Source organism: Rhinichthys klamathensis, unplaced genomic scaffold (genome assembly GCF_029890125.1).
Source record: "Rhinichthys klamathensis goyatoka isolate OS25496 unplaced genomic scaffold, OSU_Roscu_1.1 h1tg000121l_1, whole genome shotgun sequence".
Classification (NCBI taxonomy): Eukaryota; Metazoa; Chordata; class Actinopteri; order Cypriniformes; family Leuciscidae; genus Rhinichthys; species Rhinichthys klamathensis.
In genome coordinates, this window is record NW_026606658.1 from 866,794 (window position 1) to 889,442 (window position 22,649).

Consider the following 22,649-nt stretch of genomic DNA (forward strand, 5'->3'; position numbering starts at 1 on the left):
ATTGGAGTGAACGGGCCTTAACACTACAGTGTTTTGCAGAATCTCTAAATTTAGAGAAAAAAAATGTAGGCATGCAAAAGTTTTACAACTAGACAGTTTTGTGTAACCGCACAGAATCTTAATGTAACATTTGTATACCGCAATTAATGAAACCACTAGAATGAGTAGTCATAAGGGAAAGTGGAATTCAGATGCCCCTCAATTACCTGGAAGATTAAAAATCTTTATAGAGATGTATAAAATATCAGCTTGAGAACAATTATTTGATTGTCTTTAAGTCACTCGAAACACAAAACAATGTCTTACCTGGCTTTTGATACGGCAGACAATCTCTTCAAGTAGCTGTATACCTGGCCTTCTTAATAAACATAATGTTTATGTGAATACATAAGTTACGTTGTCTTATGTTATCGAGACTGCACTGTACATATGAATGAATTTAAAGGATAATCTGTTAAATAAACCTTCTGGTGCACCTCCTTCCTTTTCTCAAACTTCAAACTATTAATCTGTAATACCCACAAAGTCTCTTATTTGTAGGAAATGAGGTGAAATTACTGGACAGCACAAGTGGTATTACAGCACTCTTGTTTGGTTATTTACTTGTTGACATTTTCATCCTAAAAACAACACAGAGTCAATACATCAATGTAAGTAGTTTAGTTATGTAGTGAAAACTAAATGCGATACAATAGCAAGTGTTCTTTTTTTGGTTTGGAAATGTTTGTTTCGACGAGATCCACTTTAAAGAAGTCCAATTAAATAAAAGAAAAACAAGGAAATAATGCACTATTTGGAATTAACACTGCGGCATAAAATCAGTACAAGATTTATTCATGGCAATTTATTAATTATGTAAAAAGAAAAGACAAGAGAAAAGAAAAGAAAAAACAACCTTAGCCGTGCAATACGTGCCTCACACATAAGAAAATCCTCTTAAATCTGCATGTACACGTTAAAACCTTTACAGCTCTTGGCTAATCTTACTGTGGAACCAAAGAAAGAGTGTGATTGTTTCCTGTGATTTGAAAACACATTTAGATCTACACATGCAGAAAGGTTTTGGGACTGTCATGTAAGAGCGCTTACTGGAGCCACAGGAATGAAGATTTGGAATAACTGGCTATAAGAATCTCAAGTTATTGTATTCTAAACATAATGAGCGACCTTTAGCTGCTTTTTATGTAATCTGAAATAATTTTGTTGAATTCAACAGCATGTTTCTATCACAATGGTAGTTTTCTTTAAAACACAATATAGATTTTTAAGGGTAAAATGTAAGAAATGCACAAAAAAAAATGAAATATTAACCTAAATATTTTTGTTCAGTCATATAATTGGCATTGGAACAGCAAATGTAAAAAAGGAAATATACAAAGTGTGATAAGTAATCAATTGTGTAAATGAAACTTATATTTAAACATTGTCTTAGAATAGTTCTTCTAATTTCATTGGGAATTCATTGTATACACACACTTAAAAAGAAGAGATAATCCCCTTTATTTCCTTCCATCATTTCTTTCTTCTACTCACATGTTCAAGTTCCTTCTGTATTAGATGTGTTTCTGCGGTTGATTCCGAAAGCTAAAGAAAATATGTAAAATCACTTTGTGCGAGAGAATTTTGCCAACACATATCATTTTTATTATTTAGATTTAGCTTCATATTTTTCAAGCTGTGGTGGCTTTCAGCATTATAATCATTCAACACTCACCATGTCAAGAAGAACCTCAATCTTTAGCCTGAGCAGATTATTCTCCTCCTCTAACTGTAGATTCCTCTTCTTCAGTCGCTGTACCTCTTTTCCTGATACATTACCTCCTGACTCTGTGATTGACATAAAGACATTCATTACATTCTTTAAACAGGCTACTAACTGGCATTGAATTAAATCGGTCTGTTTATTGTAGGAAGCCATACCTGAGATCCACTGGCCATCTTCAAATTTAAAGTTCTGGCTGCCAAGATTCATCATCGGGTATCCATATTCCAGACCTAGTTCAATCTCCCGTGTTGACCGATCCAACTGACAAAAACATAAATGATTTGTTTATACATATATTAGTTTTGTGAAATGCATCTTACCGACATAAACTTGTACTTACTGTATGTAGATTGGAAAGGGAAGCAGACTTCCTAGGAGGGGTTTTCTTGGGACTGAAAGTATTGCCAAACAAGGGCATTTTGAAGTAAAAGTCCAACCTGCATCAACACAAAACATATTTCAGTAGATGTTTTTTTGCAAGTTTCTTTTTTTCTTTTTTTTTCTTTTTAGCATTAATCGCTGTAGCCATCACACAGTGTCCAGATCCGGCTCTAATAACAGATATACAATAATATCTTGATATCAAAATAAATGACTCGGATAATAAGGGGAGAGACTACCGTTATCTTCGAGAGACTATTTACTGTCAGCAACAAGTAAGTTAACAGGCAAGCAGCTAATTATAAATACATATTATTCAATACAAATTGAGCGCAACTGCTTTTGGAAAATAAATGTATGTATAACGTAAAAGGCTTACACTGCTGCTTTAGTTTCTCCTCACGATTGTTTCAACGATATCCCTTAAAGCCAAAGACATGTGTAAACAAAAGGCTAATTCCGGGGCAGCCTAGCAACGCCGGAAGCTCAATTTTACAAGTTAAAAGTACCTTTCCAAAAAAATCTACAACTTAATATGACATTTTAGGGACACATTTTCGAAAAACACCAATGCATAATAATTTGACCACTTCTATGATTTAGTACATAATGAACATTCTTGAGAAGCCTTTCCAGTAAGCTATAATAATAATAAATATTCCTGTGATATTACTCACTGGTCCCTTGTAAAGTACATGAAAATGCATATTTAGAGCCATGTGGTTGCATTGACCTTTATAAAAGTATTTCTTTATATTGCTATGACATCTATATAAACAAACGATTTCCAACCGAGACACTGACAGATGTGCCTGATTTAAAATAACTGTCAACACAGGTAGACAATAGACAGGTTTTTATTTATTTATTATTGTTATTTTTTATAAGAGCAAAATGGAGCTTTAGGTTTGACTTTATTAAAATTTTGTCAAGTTTTGTAAAGAAAGTCACAGACGCCCCCAGTGGCGAACTTTAAACAAAAAAGATCCATCTCTCTGCCTTTAGGACCTCACAGTCTGGACGGTTTAGTTCAACTTGAGCGCAACTGAAGGCGCACATGCTCTGTCCGTTGATTTGGGACAGGCGAATAAATTAAAAGTATGATTTTGAAGGAATAAAAAATCAAAACGTTTTACCTGGCATTTCAAAGGATTTATTGCTTTAACAAACAGTTCCTTGTTGAGGAGAAGATCTAAAGTCTTAGGTGGGTTTAATGTCCTCCCAGCAAGCCTCTGTTTTAGCGTGCTACTTAACGTTAGCTGATTTTTGAAATGGTGACCAACTTTTATTTTATATTTTTATAATCTATTTAGTATTTTATCTTATGGTGTTTTAAAATTATTATTATTATTAAGGTAAATAATTCTTTAAACGCTACCTCGCTGCAGCAGTTCGCGAAACGTAGCTTGCTAATTGGCTAACGTTACCAGGAGAATTTTAAATAGATTTTTATACTACACGGCGCTGAAAATGTCAGTTAGAATTTAATTACAAAATATTAAACTCTAGAAATATGTTTTAGATGTTTGTTGGGACTGTTTTGTGCCGGCATATAAAACTAGTCATTGATATTAATTGGTGTAAACAAACCTGAAGTTGACAGCATTAGCGGGCTAGCCGAGTGCAAGCTAGCATTAAAGCTAATGTTAACCCGAAGCCTTTGCACGTTAACTTTATCATTAGTGTGTTGCACTGGCAGTTCCTTTAGAGGTTAAGTCTGTAAAAATGTATATAACCTACATTATATTGAGGAGTGTTTCAAGTATCGCGGAAGGATTGCTGTTAGTTGTTTTTGATTTCGGAGAGAGTTGCATTAGTGGGTGTTATTCTAAGGCGAGCTCGGGGATGTGCTCTCACTTGCTGATCTCACATTTTAGGCCTTAGACATTATATTTATGTAATACTCACTGTTTATGCTTATAATTATGTTTTAGTTGCCATCATTGTGCGTTATTAAATGTTAATATTTGTAATCTTTAGTCTTTTTGTGACTAATTACTGCCACTACATTTTTTTTCACGCCAATATTATTCACTTACTAGTTAGAATAATGAAAACACACAAAACTGAAATGTTTTCACGTAACATTTTGTGTTTTTTGGGCTTTATAAAAGCACATCGTAGTTGTATGTTTTGCCCCTACAAACCGTGTGTTTATTTTGTTATATCATAAGTTGTTTTTTTCTTTCTCATAATGGTTATTTGTTCTGTTTGTGATGGATTACAGCTATGGATCCAGATCGACAGAAGCGTAAGGAAGAAATACAGAAAGCTTTGGGATTCATTCAGTAAGTTTGTAGATTTCTGTGCTGCTTTTCCAATCTGCTCTGTGGATTTTTATCATTCCAAAATTGCTAAATGTATTTCTCTACTTCTCACAGGTCATCTTTGCCTTTCCCAGAACCTGAAGGATATGAGGTATGATTTATGTGTAATATCTCTGGGGGGAAAAAACACCCCACCTAGATAATCCATGTTTATTGAATTTTATGATCTTAATTTAAATGGAAAGTCTCTTCCTTTCTTCTGCAGGCATTCCTGACTCAGCTAGTATGTAATTTGCTGGATGAAGGTAATGCAGTGTATCGTGATGGAGAGTGGAGACAGGCAGCAGTCCATTACGGCGAGGGTGTGAATGTAGCTCGCTATGCTCAGTCTGAAGCACTGGTCATTCCCCCTGAGCTGTTAGAGAGCCTTTATGTGAACCGGGCAGCTGCACATTATAGTCTTGTAAGTCTATACTATTTTGATTGGACATTTGGTTGACATTTAAATCTGTCATTGTAAACTGAGGATTTGAAGGAATTCAGTATGTGCAAATTATCATGTAGTACTCCAACAGTAAGTGTTGCAAAGTCATTTTCTGCAAATCAAACTTCTCTTGTCTTTTATGTTTAGGGGGAGTACGAGCGTGGAGTGCAGGACTGTGATAGCGCACTGTGTGTGTCGGAGGGCAGTCGCAGAGCACTCTACAGGAAGGCTCTTTGTCTGAGGGAGCTGGGCCGACTCAGAGAGGCTTATGAGTGTGGCACTGGATGCCTATTAACTGCCCCTCACGTATGTATTCATATGCAGAAGCAATGGAACATTAATCTGCAGTTTATATTTTTATACACTACCATGTAAAAGTTTGGGGTCAGAATAAAAAAATTAAATAAAACACTTATATTCAGCAAGGATGCGTTAAATTGATCAACCGTGACAGTAAAGATGTTTAGAATGTTACATAATATTTCTATTTCAAATAAATGCTATAGAACTTTTAGCCACTGAAGGGTCTTTTTTTATAAAGTAAAATACTTGCGCCTCAGAGCGCACTTTCGGAGGAGGATGCCTGCTGTTTGGGAACGAAGTCGTGTAAGTTCTGGGAGGTAATTATACCGAACCACTTTGACAAACAGACTTTGGCTAAGGCATTTCAGAATGACCAAAGGAACATTTTAGATGCCGTGCAGCGAGATTGGTGACTTTTTTTGATGGACGTCAAGGTTTTGGTAAATATGTTTTCATCATAGTTTCTGCGCATGTTTTTAGAATTCATATTAAAGTAGTGGATGGAAACATAGCTACTGGAGACTGGACTAATGGCTGAAAATTCAGCTTTGTCTTCACAGGAATAAAAATTGAAAAGTTATTTTAAATGATAATATTTTACCTTTACTGGTTAACTGTTAATTTAGCTGTTTCTACTGTATTTCTGATCAAATAAATGCAGCCTTACTGAGCATAAGATACTTTTCTCAAAAGTCTTACTGACCCCAAACTTTTGAATATTAGTCTATGTAATTCTATGTAATAATATATGTAGTTTGAAACATTGTTTGCTTGCTTTATTTTACACAGGACAGGCAAGTCAGTGAGCTTGCTCAGGATCTAGCTAACAAACTTGGTTTGAAAATCCGCAAAGCCTACGTCAGCCCTCAGGTTTGTCTTTTAGATTAAATGATGAATGTTTAAAATGTTGATCATTTGCTAATTATATAATTATACTTGTCCTAACATGATACTTTTTATTTCAGCTTGATTCTACAACATCTGGGGCAGACAGCAATGGAGAAACTAATTCTCATACAGGGGAGGCAAGTTTTAAAAAAACAAACAGACTTTCCCTATTTTGGTCAATAAACTAATTAAAAGTAGTATAAAATTGGTTTATAAAATAAAAGCTAGTTTGTAAAACGAGAATTGCATGGTTTGGATTAAATTAACACCTTCTTGCTCTTTCTTTTCAGACCTCCTCAAATGGTCTTGAGTCTTTGACTGATATTGGATCAGGTATTTTTTATATATCACATACATACATACATATATGGTCATTCCATGTCAACTCAACCAGAGGTCCCCAGCTGATGATTTTGATTTATTTTTCTTTCTGTTGATAGAAAAAACAAGATGCATTTCTAGTTTCAACATGATTTGTTCTTCAGATATTCCTCTTTGAAAGTACTAAAAAGTATCAACGGTAATGGAATGTGATCCACATTCGGTTTTTGACCACTGAAAATGTGTACAATTTTACTCATGGAGCCACGTGGAAATCCCCATATCTTTGGAAATGAACCATGTAGGGTCTTAAAAAATAAGATATCAAAAGTAAAGTTAATTTAGAACAGGAATCTAAAAGGATATTAAGAGATCTTTAATAATTCTTGAGTTACACTAGGCATGCAAACTTTGTGCAAAAAAACACAAGAAGTACTTTTTTTCCCCATTTTTGAACTTTCACTGTTTGGCATATAATGCAACAAAGATGGCTAAAGTCAACAAATTTTACTAATATATCTACCAATCTCAGTGTAAAAATAAAACCATGATGCTGCCATCTTCCTAAAGTAATTTTTACCCCCTGTAATCGGGCTCCAAATCTCAGGTAAAAATTGTCATTTTGACCCCCCTCTACAAAATAGTGGATTACTTCGTAGATACACATCATGACATGTAATATTTTGGTTCTAATCACTATTTATGTTTGTCTTTCTTCCAGAAAAATATTAACAAAAACAAAAATTTGAGCCGGGGAAGTTTCTGAAATCTGGTTGATTTGTCATGGAATGTCCCTATAGCATTTAATATTTTGATTAAAATATATTACTTTATGAGTATAATCATTAAGCATATATAAGGTGAGTCAGTTTATTCATCTGTTTATCCCACAGACTTAACAAGTGCCCAATGCATCCCTGCCCCTCTGGCCACACCAATCCCAGTCAGTGATGACCCACAGATTCCCTCACAGAACCCAGTTTTGCCCCAAGACATGCCAGAAAGCCCAAGCCAGGAGCCGTCGGGGCGGGTGCCATACTCTGTGCCTGTATCTGAACACATGGGTGAATGTGTGATGAATGAGGACACCTCGTGTCTGGACACATTGCTGGAAAGTATTCCCAAAGGAGCTGAGGTCAGCGTGGTGAGTGTAATGGAGAGCTGCAGGGAGGGACAGTTGGACATTGTCACTCAATACTGGATTGATCACTGTAAAAGGACTTAATATTTACTTGTCTCTCCATCAGAACCCAGTTCAGGGGGCAATTCCCACTAACCTACCAAACACTGCTGTGGGTTTGAGGCCCCCATACTCTCCGGGTCTCTCAACTTCCTCGGCTCAGCTCACAACTCCATTTTTCAACACTGCTGTCAGTCCGCTCCCCCCACTGGAGCCTTTCTCAGTGCTGGGTCAAAGCGAAGCCTCTTCCCAGACGATGGACTCCCTTGGCTCCTTTAGCTCTGGAGCCCGAGACACTGCAGGGAAGGGCGGGTCTGGATCACTGAGCACAGGAGGACTGGATTCCCTCTCTGAGTACACACTTCCTGGTAAGGGTTTTAACTGACTTGGTGTGTTACTAGCGTTCAAAAGTCTGGAAAGAAATTCATACTTTTATTCAGCAAGGATGCATTAACTTTATCAAAAGTGATAGTAAAGGCATGTATAACACTACAAAATATTTTCATTTTTAATAAATGCTTTTTATTCATCAAAGAATCCTGAAAAAAATAAGTTTCTTGGTTCCATATATATATATATATATATATATATATATATATATATATATTAATCAGCACATCTGTAATCAGCATATATAATAAGATTTTTTTCTTAACAAAAAGGTTTGTGATGTTTTGCCATCACAGGAATATATTACACTTTGTAATATGTATTTATTTGGAAAACATATATTTTACATTGTAATCATTTATCACAATATTGCTGTATTTTTTTGTGTGTGAGACATTTTTGCCTATGAGGTAGAATAGCATAGAAAACTGAAAGGAAGCAAAGTGGGAGAGAGAGAGATGGGACAGGATCGGAAAAGTTACCCGAGCCGGGACTCAAACTCGGGTTACCCGAAGCGTAACCGCGCTACATGTCAGAGCGCTGCTCACAAGGTTAATGGCTCTGACAAATGTTACTGTGTTTACTGTATTTGATCAAATGAATGCAGCCTTGGTGATCATGAGACTTCTTTCAAAAACACAAAAACATTTTTTTACTGACGCTAAACTTTTGAACGTTAGTGTACCTGTATTTAAAAAATGGAGAAAATGTCTTCACATTATAATAATTTGATATTAATTATTTTCCTTTCCTTACAAATCTTAGGTGGACGAATCTCTCACAGTTTCATCCCCAGTTTGCGTAATCATCATGCCGCCAATGCAGTGAGTCTTAACTGTTTTGTTCTTCAGTCTTACTCATGAAAACTTCAACGTAGTAAAGTTCTTTAAATGTTCATAGGGTCATTCCATTATTTAAATCAGAGGTCCCAGCTAAAAATTTTGATTTTGATAATTTTTTGTCTGGTGAAAGAAATGCATAAATGAAGAAAGCCCAAATATTAAATTTCATGGATGTATTTTTACTGAGTAATTCACTATTTTGTAGAGGGGGGTCAAAATGACAATTTTCACCTGAGATTTGGAGCCAAATTACAGGGGGTAAAAATTACTTTACAAAGATGGCAGCATCATGGTTTTATTTCAACAATGCCTAATAGGTCTATTAGTTAAATATGTTGACTTTAGCCATCTTTGTTGCATTATATGGCAACAGTGACAGTTCAAAAATGGTAAAAAGCACTACTTGTGTTTTTTGCCCCAAATTTCTATGCCTGTAACTCAAGAATTATTAAAGATGCATCAATATCCTTTTAGATTTTGGTTCTTAACAAACATTTCTTTTGGAATCTTCATTTTAAAAGCCCTATACGGTTCAATCCCAGAGATATGGGGGTATTAATGCAGCTCCATGAGTAAATGGTCAATTGTACACATATTTAGTGGTCAAAAACCAAATGTGGGTCACTTTGCATAAAGTTGATCTTTTTTTCTTTTAAAGAGGAATATCTGAACAACAATGTTGTTCATGTTGAAACTAGAAATGTATAGTTTTTTTTCTATCAACACAATTGCATAGAAGATACCTGTCTGAATGCCATGACTATTGTTTTTCCAAAGTGTCCCTGTCACTTAAAAAGTATTAAAGATATCTTAATATGGTTTTAGATTCTGGTTTTTAACCTTTCTTTTGTAATCTTCATTTTCAAAAACCTATATGGTTCAATCCCAGAGATATGGGGATCTCAAAGCAGCTCCATGTTCAAATTGAAGTTGACACTTAAAGGGTTAAAAACAAAAATATAAAAGGATATTAAGATATCTTTAATACTTTTAGAGTTACAGGCATGCAAATTTGGGGCAAAAACACTAAAAGTGCTTTTTGACATTTTTGAACTGTCCCCGTTGGCATATAATGCAACAAAGATTGCTAAAGTCAATATATAATAATGATGCTTCCATCTTTCTGAAGTCATTTTTGCCCCCCTGTAATTTGGCTCCAAATCTCAGGTGAAAAATAGTGGAATACTCTGTAAATATACATCCATGACATCTAATATGTTGGCTTTTTTCCAGAAAAATATTAACAAAATAAAAGATTTTAACTGGGGAAGTTTCAGAAATTTGGTTGATATAACACCAAATTTTCCCCATAATGGTTTGAAATCACCTTGTCAGAAAATTGTCCTTTCTTGTTTGCAGAATGGCCCAGTCGGTACCAATCTTTCTCTGCTGTCACGGAACCCTTTGGCTGCCACACATGAGTTCAGACAGGCCTGTAATGCTTGCTACAGTCGCATAGGTACTGTGTCCCTTAATGTGTGATATGAAATAAAGGTACATATCAGAACTATTCCTAAACATGTTATACCTGTCTGAAAGAGGTGGATTTTTTTCTTTCTCTCTTAATTAGGGCCTCGGGTCATGGACTACCATTATCAGCCTGATGCAGCGCATCGTTGCAAGAGAGATGTGCTGCTCTGTCGCCTCAAATCCTCTGACGACACCACCTGGAAAAGGGTGCGACCCCGTCCAGCTCGTAATAACTTTCTTGGGGCGTTTGTTCTCTGTAAAGGTATGGCTCTATTTACTAAAGTCTGTGTATTGGATGGATGTTTCAGTTAGGGGTGAACAATATACTATAATGGTAGTGGCCAATGTCAGCATTGGTTTTGTTATCAGTTTTGTCAGATTTTTTTTCTTCCCATAAAAAAAAAAAAAAAGGTAACTTTTTTAAATTAATAATGTTTTATAAAAATATATACATTATGATATGATTTATAATTAATGATTCTGATATCCAGTGATTAAATGATTTCGTTTTTTGTCATCATTCTGTCTTTGCAGAAGTACAGGAGCGTCAGGAGTGCCAATATGGTGAAAACTGCACTTTTGCCTATTGCCAGGAGGAGATAGATGTGTGGACCCAAGAGAGGAAGGGAGCTCTAAGTCGTGAGCTTCTATTTGACCCTCTGGGCACCAATGAACGACGGGCCCTAAGTGTCACCCGTCTCCTTCAGCTCCATATGGGCATGTTTATGTTCCTCTGTGAGGTAATGTGCGCCTTCGTTTAATACTTTTCTCACACCTAGAAATGTTACATTCTTGTTCAGAAATGCTAAGTTGTTGTTCTGGCCCCTGCTTTTCTGTAGGAATGTTTTGACAGTAAGCCTCGTATCATTAGCAAGCGAAGCAAAGAGAATCTCGCTGTGTGTTCCAACCTCACTGCACGACATCCCTTTGATGATAACAAGTGAGTCATCGCCTCCCGACTTCTGTCTTTTTATCCATCGCTGTATTGAGACTTGGTCACTTAGGTGCCACAACATCATATTAGTGATCCATCGCATTATATCTCTTCTCATACGTTTGTCTCTTATAATGCCGGACAGGTGCCTGGTGCATGTGGTTCGCTCAGCAAACGTGCGCTACAGTAAAGTACGCCCTCTTCACCCACTCTGCCAGTTTGACGTGTGCCGCCATGAGGTGCGATATGGCTGCCAGCGGGAGGACAGTTGCTCCTTTGCACATTCAGTCATAGAACTCAAGTGTTGGGTGCTTCAGCAGGACACAGGTACATAAGACATGCTATAATAATATTTTTATGCATGCAGACTGCGGTCTTCTGTTTTTGCCTTATTAATGGGATAGTTCACCAAAAAATTTAAATTACCCCATGATTTACTCACCCTTAAGCCTTCCTAGGTGTATATGACTTTCTTATTTCAGACGAATATAATTGGAGTTCTATTAAAAAATGTCCTGTCTCTTACAAGCTTTATAATGGCAGTGAATGGAGGATGAGATTTTGAAGCCCAAAAAAGTTTGGATGCAAAAGCAAAACCCCTTTGTTAGGTATCAGTGGTTAAAGGGATAGTTCACCCCAAAATGAAAATTCTGTCAGTAATTACTTACCCTCATGTTGTTCCAACCCCGTAAGACTTTCGTTCATCTTCGGAACACAAATTTAGGGCTGTATTCAACCAAAGAAATCCTTAGTCGACCAAAGTCTTGTCCTGCGCAACGATTAGTCGACTAAAAAAAAAAAACGCAATGTTTTGATTGAACATTTTTTAACAATTGTCAGAGCATTTATAAAACAACAACGAAAAAACATCAAAAATACATAAAACTATAATAATAATACAATTATTTGAAAATTAAGTGATTTTTTTTAACTGCAAAAAGTGAGGAGCACTGTCTATAGTAACAGTCACAATCGCGCACCTGACCACACCACACGCTACAAAAAATATAACTGCCACAATGAAAAATCCTAACAAAAGCTCTCGTTTATACAGGCTGTATATTCTTCTTTACTTTCAAAGCTATGGGTTAACTTTTGTCCAGCCGATCTAGGAGTTTTAAAACAAACACACAAAAAAACCCAAAGAGCCTAAAAAACAATCCTAATAATAATAGGCTGTATTGTAGGACCGGATATAGGTTTATTTTCGTTTTGTTACATTATTTAGGCTATTTTCAAATGCGTCAAGTGTACAAATAAAAACAAAAACATATCAAGAAAACACAATCTATTGAGTCCGCATGATAAAGCCGTTAAAGGGACTGCTCACGTGTTTTGCGCGCTCAAGTTCGATTTCAAATGTAGGCGCGTGTGTGCGCGCTCATGATGGAAGCAACGTGGTCGCGGTGCGACGTGCTCTTTTTTTCCAAGTGCGTCCACGCCCCATCGAGATAAAAAACATATAGTGTATAAAAACCGAAACAAGTAGCGTTCTAACTGAATGAATACAGCTAAACTACCTATATCCCTTACTGAGCACGAAGCAGCAGCGCAGCCAGCCACAGGTGCGAGTGTTCTATGTGTGTGCGCTAAACTGTGGCGCTGTTACAAAATAGCCTAAATTAAAGCATTTAAAGTTGGGGATAAACCATAGGCTAATTATATTTAGAATACAGTAATATATAACGGCTTATAAAGGAATAAATATCAAGGAGTAAATCATTGAAAATTTCTTTCTATTGGTAAAAAAAAATAAAAAATGCGACTGGTCGACCAATAAGAATGTTAGTCGACCAAGACGGCATCGACCGATTAGTCGACTAAACGACTAAAGTTGACAGCCCTACAAATTAAGATATTTTTGATTAAATCTGAGAGCTGGATCACTCCTCCATAGGCTTCTAAGGGATCGAAACTTGCCGGCCCAGAGAAGTTAAAGACATCGTTAAAATAGTCCGAGTGACTACAGTGGCTCAATCTTAAGTTTATCAAGTGACGAGAATTCTTTTTGTGCGCAAAAAAACAAACAAAAATAACAACTTTATTCAACTATTCATTTCCTTCTCTGTGGGCCTCGAGATAGTTCACGTAGTGAAACTGCGCAACGCTTCTGTGTTGTACGTCACACGTAGGCTCACTATTGGCCGACGCTGGTCGTGTGTGATGCGTGTGACGTACAACCTAGAAGCACTGCGCAGTTCCACTACGTGAACTATCTCGAGGCCCACAGAGAAGGAAATGAATAGTTGAATAAAGTTGTTATTTTTGTTTGTTTTTTGCGCACAAAAAGTATTCTCGTCGCTTGATAAACTTAAGGTTGAGCCACTGTAGTCACTTGGACTATTTTAACGATGTCTTTAACTTTTCTGTGCCGGCAAGTTTCGATCCCTTAGAAGCCGATGGAGGAATGATCCAGCTCTCAGATTTAATCAAAAATATCTTAATTTGTGTTCCGAAGATGAACGAAAGTCTTACGGGGTTGGAACAACATGAGGGTGAGTAATTACTGACAGAATTTTCATTTTGGGGTGAACTATCCCTTTAAGATTGATTTATAACGCTGTTCCTGAGTAGTACAACCCAAAAGTTTGCTTGTGCACATCACATATTTTAAAGACAGCTTCCTGAACTTGGGAGAGTATGAAACCGGCTATATACAAAGACTACTTACCAGTGTGAAAACGTTCTGCTCAAGTTGTGCTTGCAACGTTGATTCCGATTGATGGGCTTGATCATCCGCATTTTCAGAATTGAGCTTGAACTGATACATTTAAAACATCGACATAATTAACTGTGTGTTGTTTACAATTACTTAAAGCTTTGAAAGCTGAAGCTTGTGATTATGGTAAGGGCCGTCATGGTAAGGTCATTTCAGACACGCTTGAGGTGTTTGGCCAATCACAACGCACTGGGTCAGCTGGCCAATCAGCGCACTCTGAGCTTTTCGGAAGGAGGGGCTTTGCAGAATTCAGTGCGTTCAGAAAGACTAGGAATAGAGGAGCTGCAATAATTTACACAATGTGAAAAATAATGTTTTTTGAGCATTGAAGCGTGTTAACCTGTTCTATTACACCCAAAAAAAATAGCATCATATATGACCCCTTTAAATTGCACCATTTTACACGAAAATTTAGGGTGAGTTCGTTTTTTTTTTTTTAAAGAAATTAATACTTTTATTCAGCAAGGATGCATTCAATTGATCAAAAGTGACAGTAAATTTGTAATTTACAAAAGACTAAATGGTGTTCTTTTGAACTTTGTTTAAAAATCCTGAAAAAAAGTCAAAAGTTTCCAATAATAAGAAATGTATTTTGCCTGTTGAAAATTCAGCTTTGCCATCACAGGAATAAATAGATTTTCAAATAAATTAAAGCTGAAAACATTTTTTTTTATTATTGTAACAATATTTTACAACATTACTGATTTTACTGTATTATTAAACAAATAAATGCTGTCTTCATGATCATATGATACTTTTCAAAACCTTGAAAAGATCTTACCAAACCCCAACTTTTTGTAGTGTAGGGGCATTACTGTAATTTAATTTTCGTTTCTGTTTTTGCCCTACACCCTGGTTTTATCACTGTCTTTTACTCAGACAGTTGAAAGCTGATAGTAAAAATAATATGAATAATAATAATAAAATGAGTTTTTGTTTGTGCTTATTTCTTACCCGTCAGGTATTACCCATGAGGAAATGGTGCAGGAGTCAAAGAGACACTGGCACCGATTGGAACAAAATTCTCAGAGACAGAAGGTGAGGCTTTGACAAAAACACCACTGTGCTGTCTCACAAACGGTCATCATTTCTGAAATCGAATCCTTTTATTTGATTGCTTTTTGTTGCTTCAAGTCTGGTTTACAAAATAAGTCTCTCTTTCTTCACCCTCGTCTTCAGCCCATGCTCGGGCCGCACCAGCCCACCGGGAGCAGCAGTAACAGCAGTGCTCATAGTGGTAGTTCTGTGGTCTCTGGAGGGATGGGAGGAGACTGCATTGGGGGCGGAAGCACAGGAGGAGGTGGAGGACTAGTAGGATGCGGTCGAGGGCGCGGCCTGAATCTGAAGATGAAGTTTGTGTGTGGACAGTGTTGGAGGGAGGGCCAGGTCAATGAGCCAGACAAGTCACTGAAGTACTGCACTGCCAAAGCCAGGCACAGGTTAGCTTCCCTTATTCAAGAAGGCATCATCTTACCGCCAGGATGCTCGATACATGCTCATTAAAAATTGATGTGCCTATAATGTTTACTGGAATGGTTATAATGTGACTGCTTTTATTAGACACAGTAGACAGCATCTTTGCTGATGGTTCTTGGGGTAATTATGGTATAATGCTGCTTTTTGCTTTTTCTGTTGCTTTTCCCAGCTGGACAAAAGAGCGCAGGGTGTTGCTAGTGAAATCGTTTGAGAAGAAAAAGTGGGTGGTAGTGCGGCCGCTTCCTTTCTCCCGTACCTACCCCCAACAATATGATGTAAGTCTGTCCTTTGTTGATTAAATTTTGACAGCAAACAGAAACTGTTATGTCAGGTTCTTCAGATTAGCGGGTTGTAGTTCTGACACTGAGCTGCAGTGCTGTTCTCATGATCTGTTAAACATCATACAATGTAATATTTATGATAATGGAAGTTCTAATGCCTATGGTTAATTAAGAAATATAGGCTGCATCCGGAATCGCATACTTCTCTACTATATAGTAGGCGAAAGACAGTATTTGATAAAGGAAGTGTTTGAATTCACTGTACTCATAAAAGAGTAGGCAAGAAGTACCCAGATGACCTGCTGCTTCCGGCGAAATTCTGAAATCTGAAGTGTGCATACTATCCCATAAGGCCACGGGAGAGGATTTGTGAATGGCATTGAAATGATGCAACTGACGCTGGTAGGTCACATGATAATGACAACATGGTAAATGTAGTATGTCCGGATTACATTGAATTTCATACTATATTGAACATACTTTTTTAGCAGTCGCAAAGTAATTAGTTATTCTTTTGAGAAGGTATTTATTTTGAATATGCGATTTTGGACGCAGCCATGTTTTCTGTTCTATTATAGTTTCTATCAACAACAAATGGTGTTTTATGTAATGATTTTGTTCAGACAGATAACAGGTTGAATACATATTCAACCTATAACGGCAAAACTTACTGTGCTTTTAAATAAGACCAAACTAACAGGCAAAAATATAAAGAATATGTAATAGAGTATGTATATATTTAGCTAAATTTTCTTTCTAGTTAACTAATGAGCGATTACATGTTACATCATATATCTCAGTAAGTTGCAGCGTTTTATTTTTTGATGTTCATTCATGTTTATTTTGTGCTGTGCCTAGTAGCAAAGTGGAAGATTTGATCGCTTCAGCGATCCGTCGTGCCACAAAAAGCGTTAAAACAGCATTCATTGTTTAAATTTCTTAATATAATTGACTTTATGATATGAAAAGTCTCAGTTTTCATAGCACAATTATTGGATGGCAGGCAATCACTGGATAATTTGTGCATCGACTGAAAACAGCATAGACTAAAAGATCACTTGCGATTTAAAATGAAGATCGGTTAAATCTGGAAATTTTCAACCCAGCCCTCATTATCATAATTTATGTAAAATCTTGGGTGTGTCATCAAATAATGTTTTGGACAGGGTTCCCACGGGTCCTTGAAATTGTGAATCTGAGAGAAAAAAATTCAAGGCCCTGGAAAGTTTTTGAAAATAAACATGCATAGATAAATGGCCTTGAAAGTGCTTGAATTTATTTTGTGCAAAACATTTTCTGGAAAAAATTCCATATTATTCCATCCGGTCCGCTAATGTGTTATTTCGCCTACACTTCGTGGCCTATGCGCACTAGCTTTCTTGATTCACGTTAGTTACACACATTTACGCGCTACGTTGTGTTTCCTGCGTGAGGTACTTTGTGTTGTACGTTGCCATGACGTTCACGCGCGCACAAAACTACTACGATGGTACCCCAACGTTTGTTATTGGACACATCAAATGTGTCCCCACAATAAGTTCTTGAATTTGAGGGTATTGGACCTGGAAAGTCCTTGAAAGGTCCTTAAATTTGAAGCTAACCAAGGTGTGGGAACCCTGTTTGGAAATCATGTTTCAGCATCCCACACAGCACTTTTTGTTAAATTTCAAGCTCAATTTTAATGAAGCACTAATCTTAAATTGATCTTTTCTGGAGAGTTTAAACCCTGAAAGAGTTACCAGTGAACAATTGAAGACTTGGATCATTGTTTCCATTTTAAAATGACTTGAACTGAACTGAGAAATTTGAGCATTGTTACATAATCTCTATGCACTATCCTCTGACTATCCATTTGTGCTTGCAGATGTGTGTTCATGTCATGAAACAGAAGAAGTGCCACTATATTGGGAACTGTTCTTTTGCACACAGTTTGGAGGAGAGGGATGTATGGACCTATATGAAAAATAACAGCTGTGAGAAATCCACTTCCTTCAACTAGATAATTCAGAGCTTAAGTTATTAATACAATTGTTTTATGGGTGTGGTGCAGTCATGTTTGTTTAATTCATTTATTATGTTTTAACTTGAGCTGTGTATCTTTCTGTACTCCAAGTGAGAGACATGCAGCAGATGTATGAGATGTGGCTATCGTTGACCAATCAGAACCGGCGTGCAGACGGCACTCTCATGACTCCACCCCCAGAGGAAAAACAGATCGCCATGCCAACTGACTATTCTGAGTCAATGGTGGGTGGCCGCAGAGGATTGATTTCTTTGTGTGATTTAAGTGGCTTGTAAATAAAAAGCTCTCATATTCATGTCCACACCAATGCACAATATCATTCTGTTTGTTCTTAGTTTGTCGTCTGCTGCTTTAAATGCTCGAGCTCTTTAAAGCAGGGTGGATTCTGATTGACTGTCAATGTTTTTATTGTTCATCACCTGGAAAAAAATCGTTCTGAAAGTAATTCCATTGATATTGTTCCTCTGTGCCGTTTTCTTGCTGCTTTTATGTTTAGAACTATATCTTTATCGCTATATTTACAGTCCTTGGTGTGAATGGCCCTTTATCCATGTTCTTTCTGACAGGTTGGGCGACGGATGTCTGGTGGTGGAGGGGATCTGTGACCTGGGCCGAAAGTGTGCAGTTACAGGCAGTCTGGATGAGTCTTCCTGTTCAGATATCAGCTTCTAAAGCCCTTCCCCACTCTTTTAGTGCCACTCTGGGAAGTACCAGGCTCTGTTGCCCTTCAGGGCAAGAGCTCATGACTGTAGGATTAACACACTGATTGTTACCACATACACACACACACACCACGTGCTATTTCACTCATTATCAAACACATGCACCCACTCACTGACATGACACTTGGCACAGGCTTGTAGGGTGTCATGTATGCGAGTGCACACTGGTACTTTTAACTCAAGTAAGGGCAGTTTTTATGTTCCTTAAACGCATTTATGAGGAGTTGATGATGTTCCCACAGTGCTTTTTTTAAACTTAAACCCAAAACCAAATGGATCTCCCTGACTCAAATCAAAGCACATGTCACGAAGGCCACTCATGTTTCAGTCAAGTATACGGTGTCAGATGGCAGATTAATAATTTTTGTCTGAATTTATGAAGTGGTGCTTAACCCTGTGTTCCTGCCATATTGGTAGAAGAGTTTGAATGTACAGCCAAAAGTGGCCATTTACAAGAGATTTGAGATTTGTTCAGATGTCAAATGTATTTGATGCACCAAGGCAATTAATTATGGAGTAAGTAAAAAGCACCCCAACAACACCCGTGTAGATGCTTGCATAACACCAGTCACAGATCTTGAACTGACACGCATTCATTTCCTCATTCCTTCAGATTGCACTGAGTGACAATTTGGCAGTGCTTGATAAAGAGTAGGAATGAATGCACATGAGGGCTGTTTGCAGTCTGGAGTGATCTGACAATTTGGATTGTAACACTTTGTATTAATTTTTTCTTTTCTTTGATTGACGGTTGGAATATGCTCCCATGTTTGTCTCGTTCGAGCTATTAGATTGGGATTTTAAGTGCGTAATCTATAAAACACATTAACATGCATCTAGGAGACTCCTGTTCGCCACAGTTCAATGCGGACCAGTAGCTCATTCGTTTTCCATGTTTAATGTTTCATAATAGGCGCATGAACGGAGACACATTAGCAAGAAATTAGGCAAAAGAGTTCTACTTGCCCTGCCTATGCCTAGTTATATTCAAAATATACTGTCAAGACATGCAGTGCTACCCTTAGTATGCCTTGTCCTAACTTTCAGTGGACTTGATATATATATAAATATATATACACAAACACACACACACAAATATATCTACTATATTGGCATACTACTAATGATTATTGATAACTTAGCAGTTAAGCTTTATTAAGTATAACCTTACCTTGTATTGATTACATAGAACTTCTTGTTATTGAGCTATGCTATATGACATGTATTGCTGATTAGATGGTTAGTGATTTTTTTTCCTTATGAGTCACTACAGAAGTGTCTGTTTTGTGAGGTCTAGATGATAATCTGCTGCCCTAAACTGCCTATAAATGTAATTGAAGCACCCTGAAATGAGAAAAAAAAAATATACCGTAGTCAAGTGTGTACCTTGTTGCATTGAATTTCGGGGTTTAAATGACATATGAAGGAGCAGATTTGGGCCTGGTAGCAGATTCCAGCTGGTATGGAAATTGAGAGGGACGTTCTGGAGTGACCTAGTACGCTTTACCGAGGGATCATATTATTACTACTGCTATTATTATGATGATGACAGTGATGATAATGATTGTCATTATGACTACTTCTATCTTCCTATATGCTATTGATATATGTATATGTTAATTGCTATGTATAACACTTTAAATATATGTATCCATGTATGAATATAATACTTAACAGTGAATTATGTCTATGTATGCTTAGTGAGCTGTCCAGAATAGAGGAATTGAGATCCTAGGGTAGTTATCGGTCTTTTTCTTCAACCTAAACACAATGAAAAGCAAGCGATGCCATTAACGTATAGAGTGTCATGCTTTTGTGGTGTGTTTTAGTTAGTCTGTTTTCTGAAACTTGGGATCTCTTGTAAGAGGGTTTATAAAGTGGTTGTAGTAAAGAGACATCTTTAAAAACTACATGCCTTAGCAAATTCCCTCTGCACCATATTTCTGATTCGATTCTCACAGTGCTATACTGTGACGGAACACAAAGCATACATGGATATTTGTTTGTCTGCATAGCGCCTTATACATTTATATACAATTATAAATACCTTAACAAATAATCCTACTCTTTCAGTATAATGATATATACACTCTTAGACAATTTGTTTAAGGAAATAGGGGAGGGAAGTGTATCGTAAATGTTCTCTCAGTGACAATGGAGTCTGGTTTTGCACGTAACTCGCATCTAAAATATTCTGAGGAACATGATCATGCTAGATCATGGTAGAGCTGAGGTAGTGTGCTTAACCATAGAGAGAAAGAGAGAACAATCTGAGAACCAAGATGCTCAGTTAATTCTCTCTTGCTCTAATACGGGATGAAGTTGGCAGTCATTCATATTCATATCAAAGGGTTAGTACTGCTGGCCATTGACTATCTGAAGGCTGCAGTAATAGTTATATACCCACCATCCTCATTCTCCACTTGAGTTTATTTCATCACAGAACTGGAACGTTCTGGGCTTTCTGGACAGACACCAAGAAAGATTGCCCACTTTAAAACTACCTTTGTGTGTCACACTTTCTGAGTGTAAACCAGAAATATGTTGTTCATAATCCATGTTCAGCCTAAAAAGACAATGTGGGATTTAGCAAATGTTGGATTATATCGGTTGAGACTTTTCTGTTAGGATGGCTTTAATTTTCACCTGCATAGATAACCAGTGAAAATCAGGAGTTTGAAAAAAGGAAAAGGTAAAACAACAATGCCTCTTTTTGTACTGTATTTTTACATTTGTTTGTTTTGTTTCTCCTTTTTCTCCCTGGTTGGAAGTGATATATTGATCACAGTGGACCAAATCTCATGAAAGTGTTTAACAATAAATAGACTGTTTTAGAAAATGTGTGAGATGTTATTGCTTTTTATCGAATTACTTTTTAGACAATGTTGAATCAAAATTAAGAGTTGTGACTTTCAACATGTTAGCTTTGAGGTTATCTATATCCTACTGTACTGAACAATAACAAAATGTATTTTAGGAAATGCATTTAAAATTTACAGTATCTCTGTGGAAATTGATTAAAAAAATTGATGACTCATCCTGCACTACATATATTTTGTCCAATCAGATGTCCATTTTCCCTAATTCATAGGTTTCATGTGGTGCCACATTCTTATATGTAGCTAGGGTTGCCAACTTTCTGAAATGGAAATAAGGAACAGGGGGGGGGGGGGGGGGGCTGTAGTGACATGCTCCCTGAAATTCATACATTTTATATCATATTATAATGCAACTTATTAGGCCTATATATTTATAGAATAGCAAAGTAGGCTTAATCAATATACAAGACTTAACCACACAGATATATAAAGGCTATCATGATCATTTTGCCAAAAATGAACCATGTACTTGTTTAGATTATAATACGTTTTATTTTTTAACTTAAACAAATACAACATATAACATTCGAAACTCATCGGCTTAGACTGCATTTGAAGAAAAATAAACACAACAGTTTTCTGTAGCCTTGTGCGAACTTATTCAATAGAATTAGACTTCTAGAATGTTCTTTCCGGTGCAAAAAATAAAAAATAACATTTTTTTTCTTATCATAGCCTACAAATGTCTTCGGAAACACATTTTACTCGATTTACTGAAGCCTGTAAAATGCATTTGCAGCTGCACAGCTTGCACATTGAGCGTCTGGCTCGCTCAGGCTGCGCTGCGGCAACTGCACATCCAATGGCGCGGGCGCCTCTGACGTGCGACCAATGAGCCAACTCTACGTCAATACACGTCAGCCCGTCAAGGGGGCGCCAAGTCCCCGAATTTGCCATTATAGCAGCGGGTCTTCGTTCATTCATCATAGTCTGTCTGGCATATATATTAGAAGCTATGCGTCTGTCATGGATTTGCACTGAATTGATTCTCAAAAATACGGAACAAAGTGCGTTCCGTATCAGTTCAATACGGAACAAGCCTTTTATGTGTCAAATACGGAACGATTCCGTATTATACGGAACGGTTGGCAACCCTATATGTAGCTGGAGGGCAAAACAAGGCTTTCCTCCTTTGCCAACCATTTATTTTTACCAGGTTTGTACTAAGTACTACAAACTTAGTAAGACAGTTCAATTTATGCCTTATTGATGATGCATACTATGTGCAGGCAAGCAGATGAACCCACCAGAATATGTTAAGCGTTTTAGAATGTCCAGTTGTTATTAGTGATTTGAAATCAGCAGCAGCCGCTGTATATGTATC

The 22,649-nt window shown here is 36.9% G+C and overlaps 2 protein-coding genes across 2 annotated transcripts; one reads left to right on the forward strand and one right to left on the reverse strand.

Moving 5' to 3' along the window:
- Positions 1-1,321: 1,321 nt before the first annotated feature.
- Positions 1,322-2,609, reverse strand: cby1 (chibby homolog 1 (Drosophila)). The gene is made up of 5 exons (XM_056255360.1): positions 2,526-2,609; positions 2,106-2,202; positions 1,921-2,026; positions 1,715-1,827; positions 1,322-1,584 (listed from the first exon to the last, which is right to left on the reverse strand). The coding sequence occupies exons 2-5, from the start codon at positions 2,181-2,183 to the stop codon at positions 1,513-1,515; spliced, it is 369 nt and encodes a 122-aa protein (XP_056111335.1). The 5' UTR covers positions 2,184-2,202; positions 2,526-2,609; the 3' UTR covers positions 1,322-1,512.
- Positions 2,610-3,140: 531 nt separating this feature from the next.
- Positions 3,141-19,258, forward strand: zc3h7bb (zinc finger CCCH-type containing 7Bb). Its single transcript, XM_056255441.1, has 22 exons — positions 3,141-3,350; positions 4,374-4,434; positions 4,528-4,564; positions 4,679-4,876; positions 5,045-5,203; positions 5,990-6,070; positions 6,166-6,225; positions 6,379-6,421; positions 7,303-7,553; positions 7,657-7,957; positions 8,745-8,803; positions 10,181-10,280; positions 10,392-10,553; positions 10,826-11,031; positions 11,131-11,231; positions 11,371-11,552; positions 14,906-14,982; positions 15,124-15,383; positions 15,590-15,695; positions 17,566-17,674; positions 17,815-17,948; positions 18,291-19,258. Exons 2-22 carry the CDS (start codon positions 4,376-4,378, stop codon positions 18,327-18,329), a joined length of 2,724 nt encoding a protein of 907 aa, XP_056111416.1. The 5' UTR covers positions 3,141-3,350; positions 4,374-4,375; the 3' UTR covers positions 18,330-19,258.
- Positions 19,259-22,649: the final 3,391 nt, after the last annotated feature.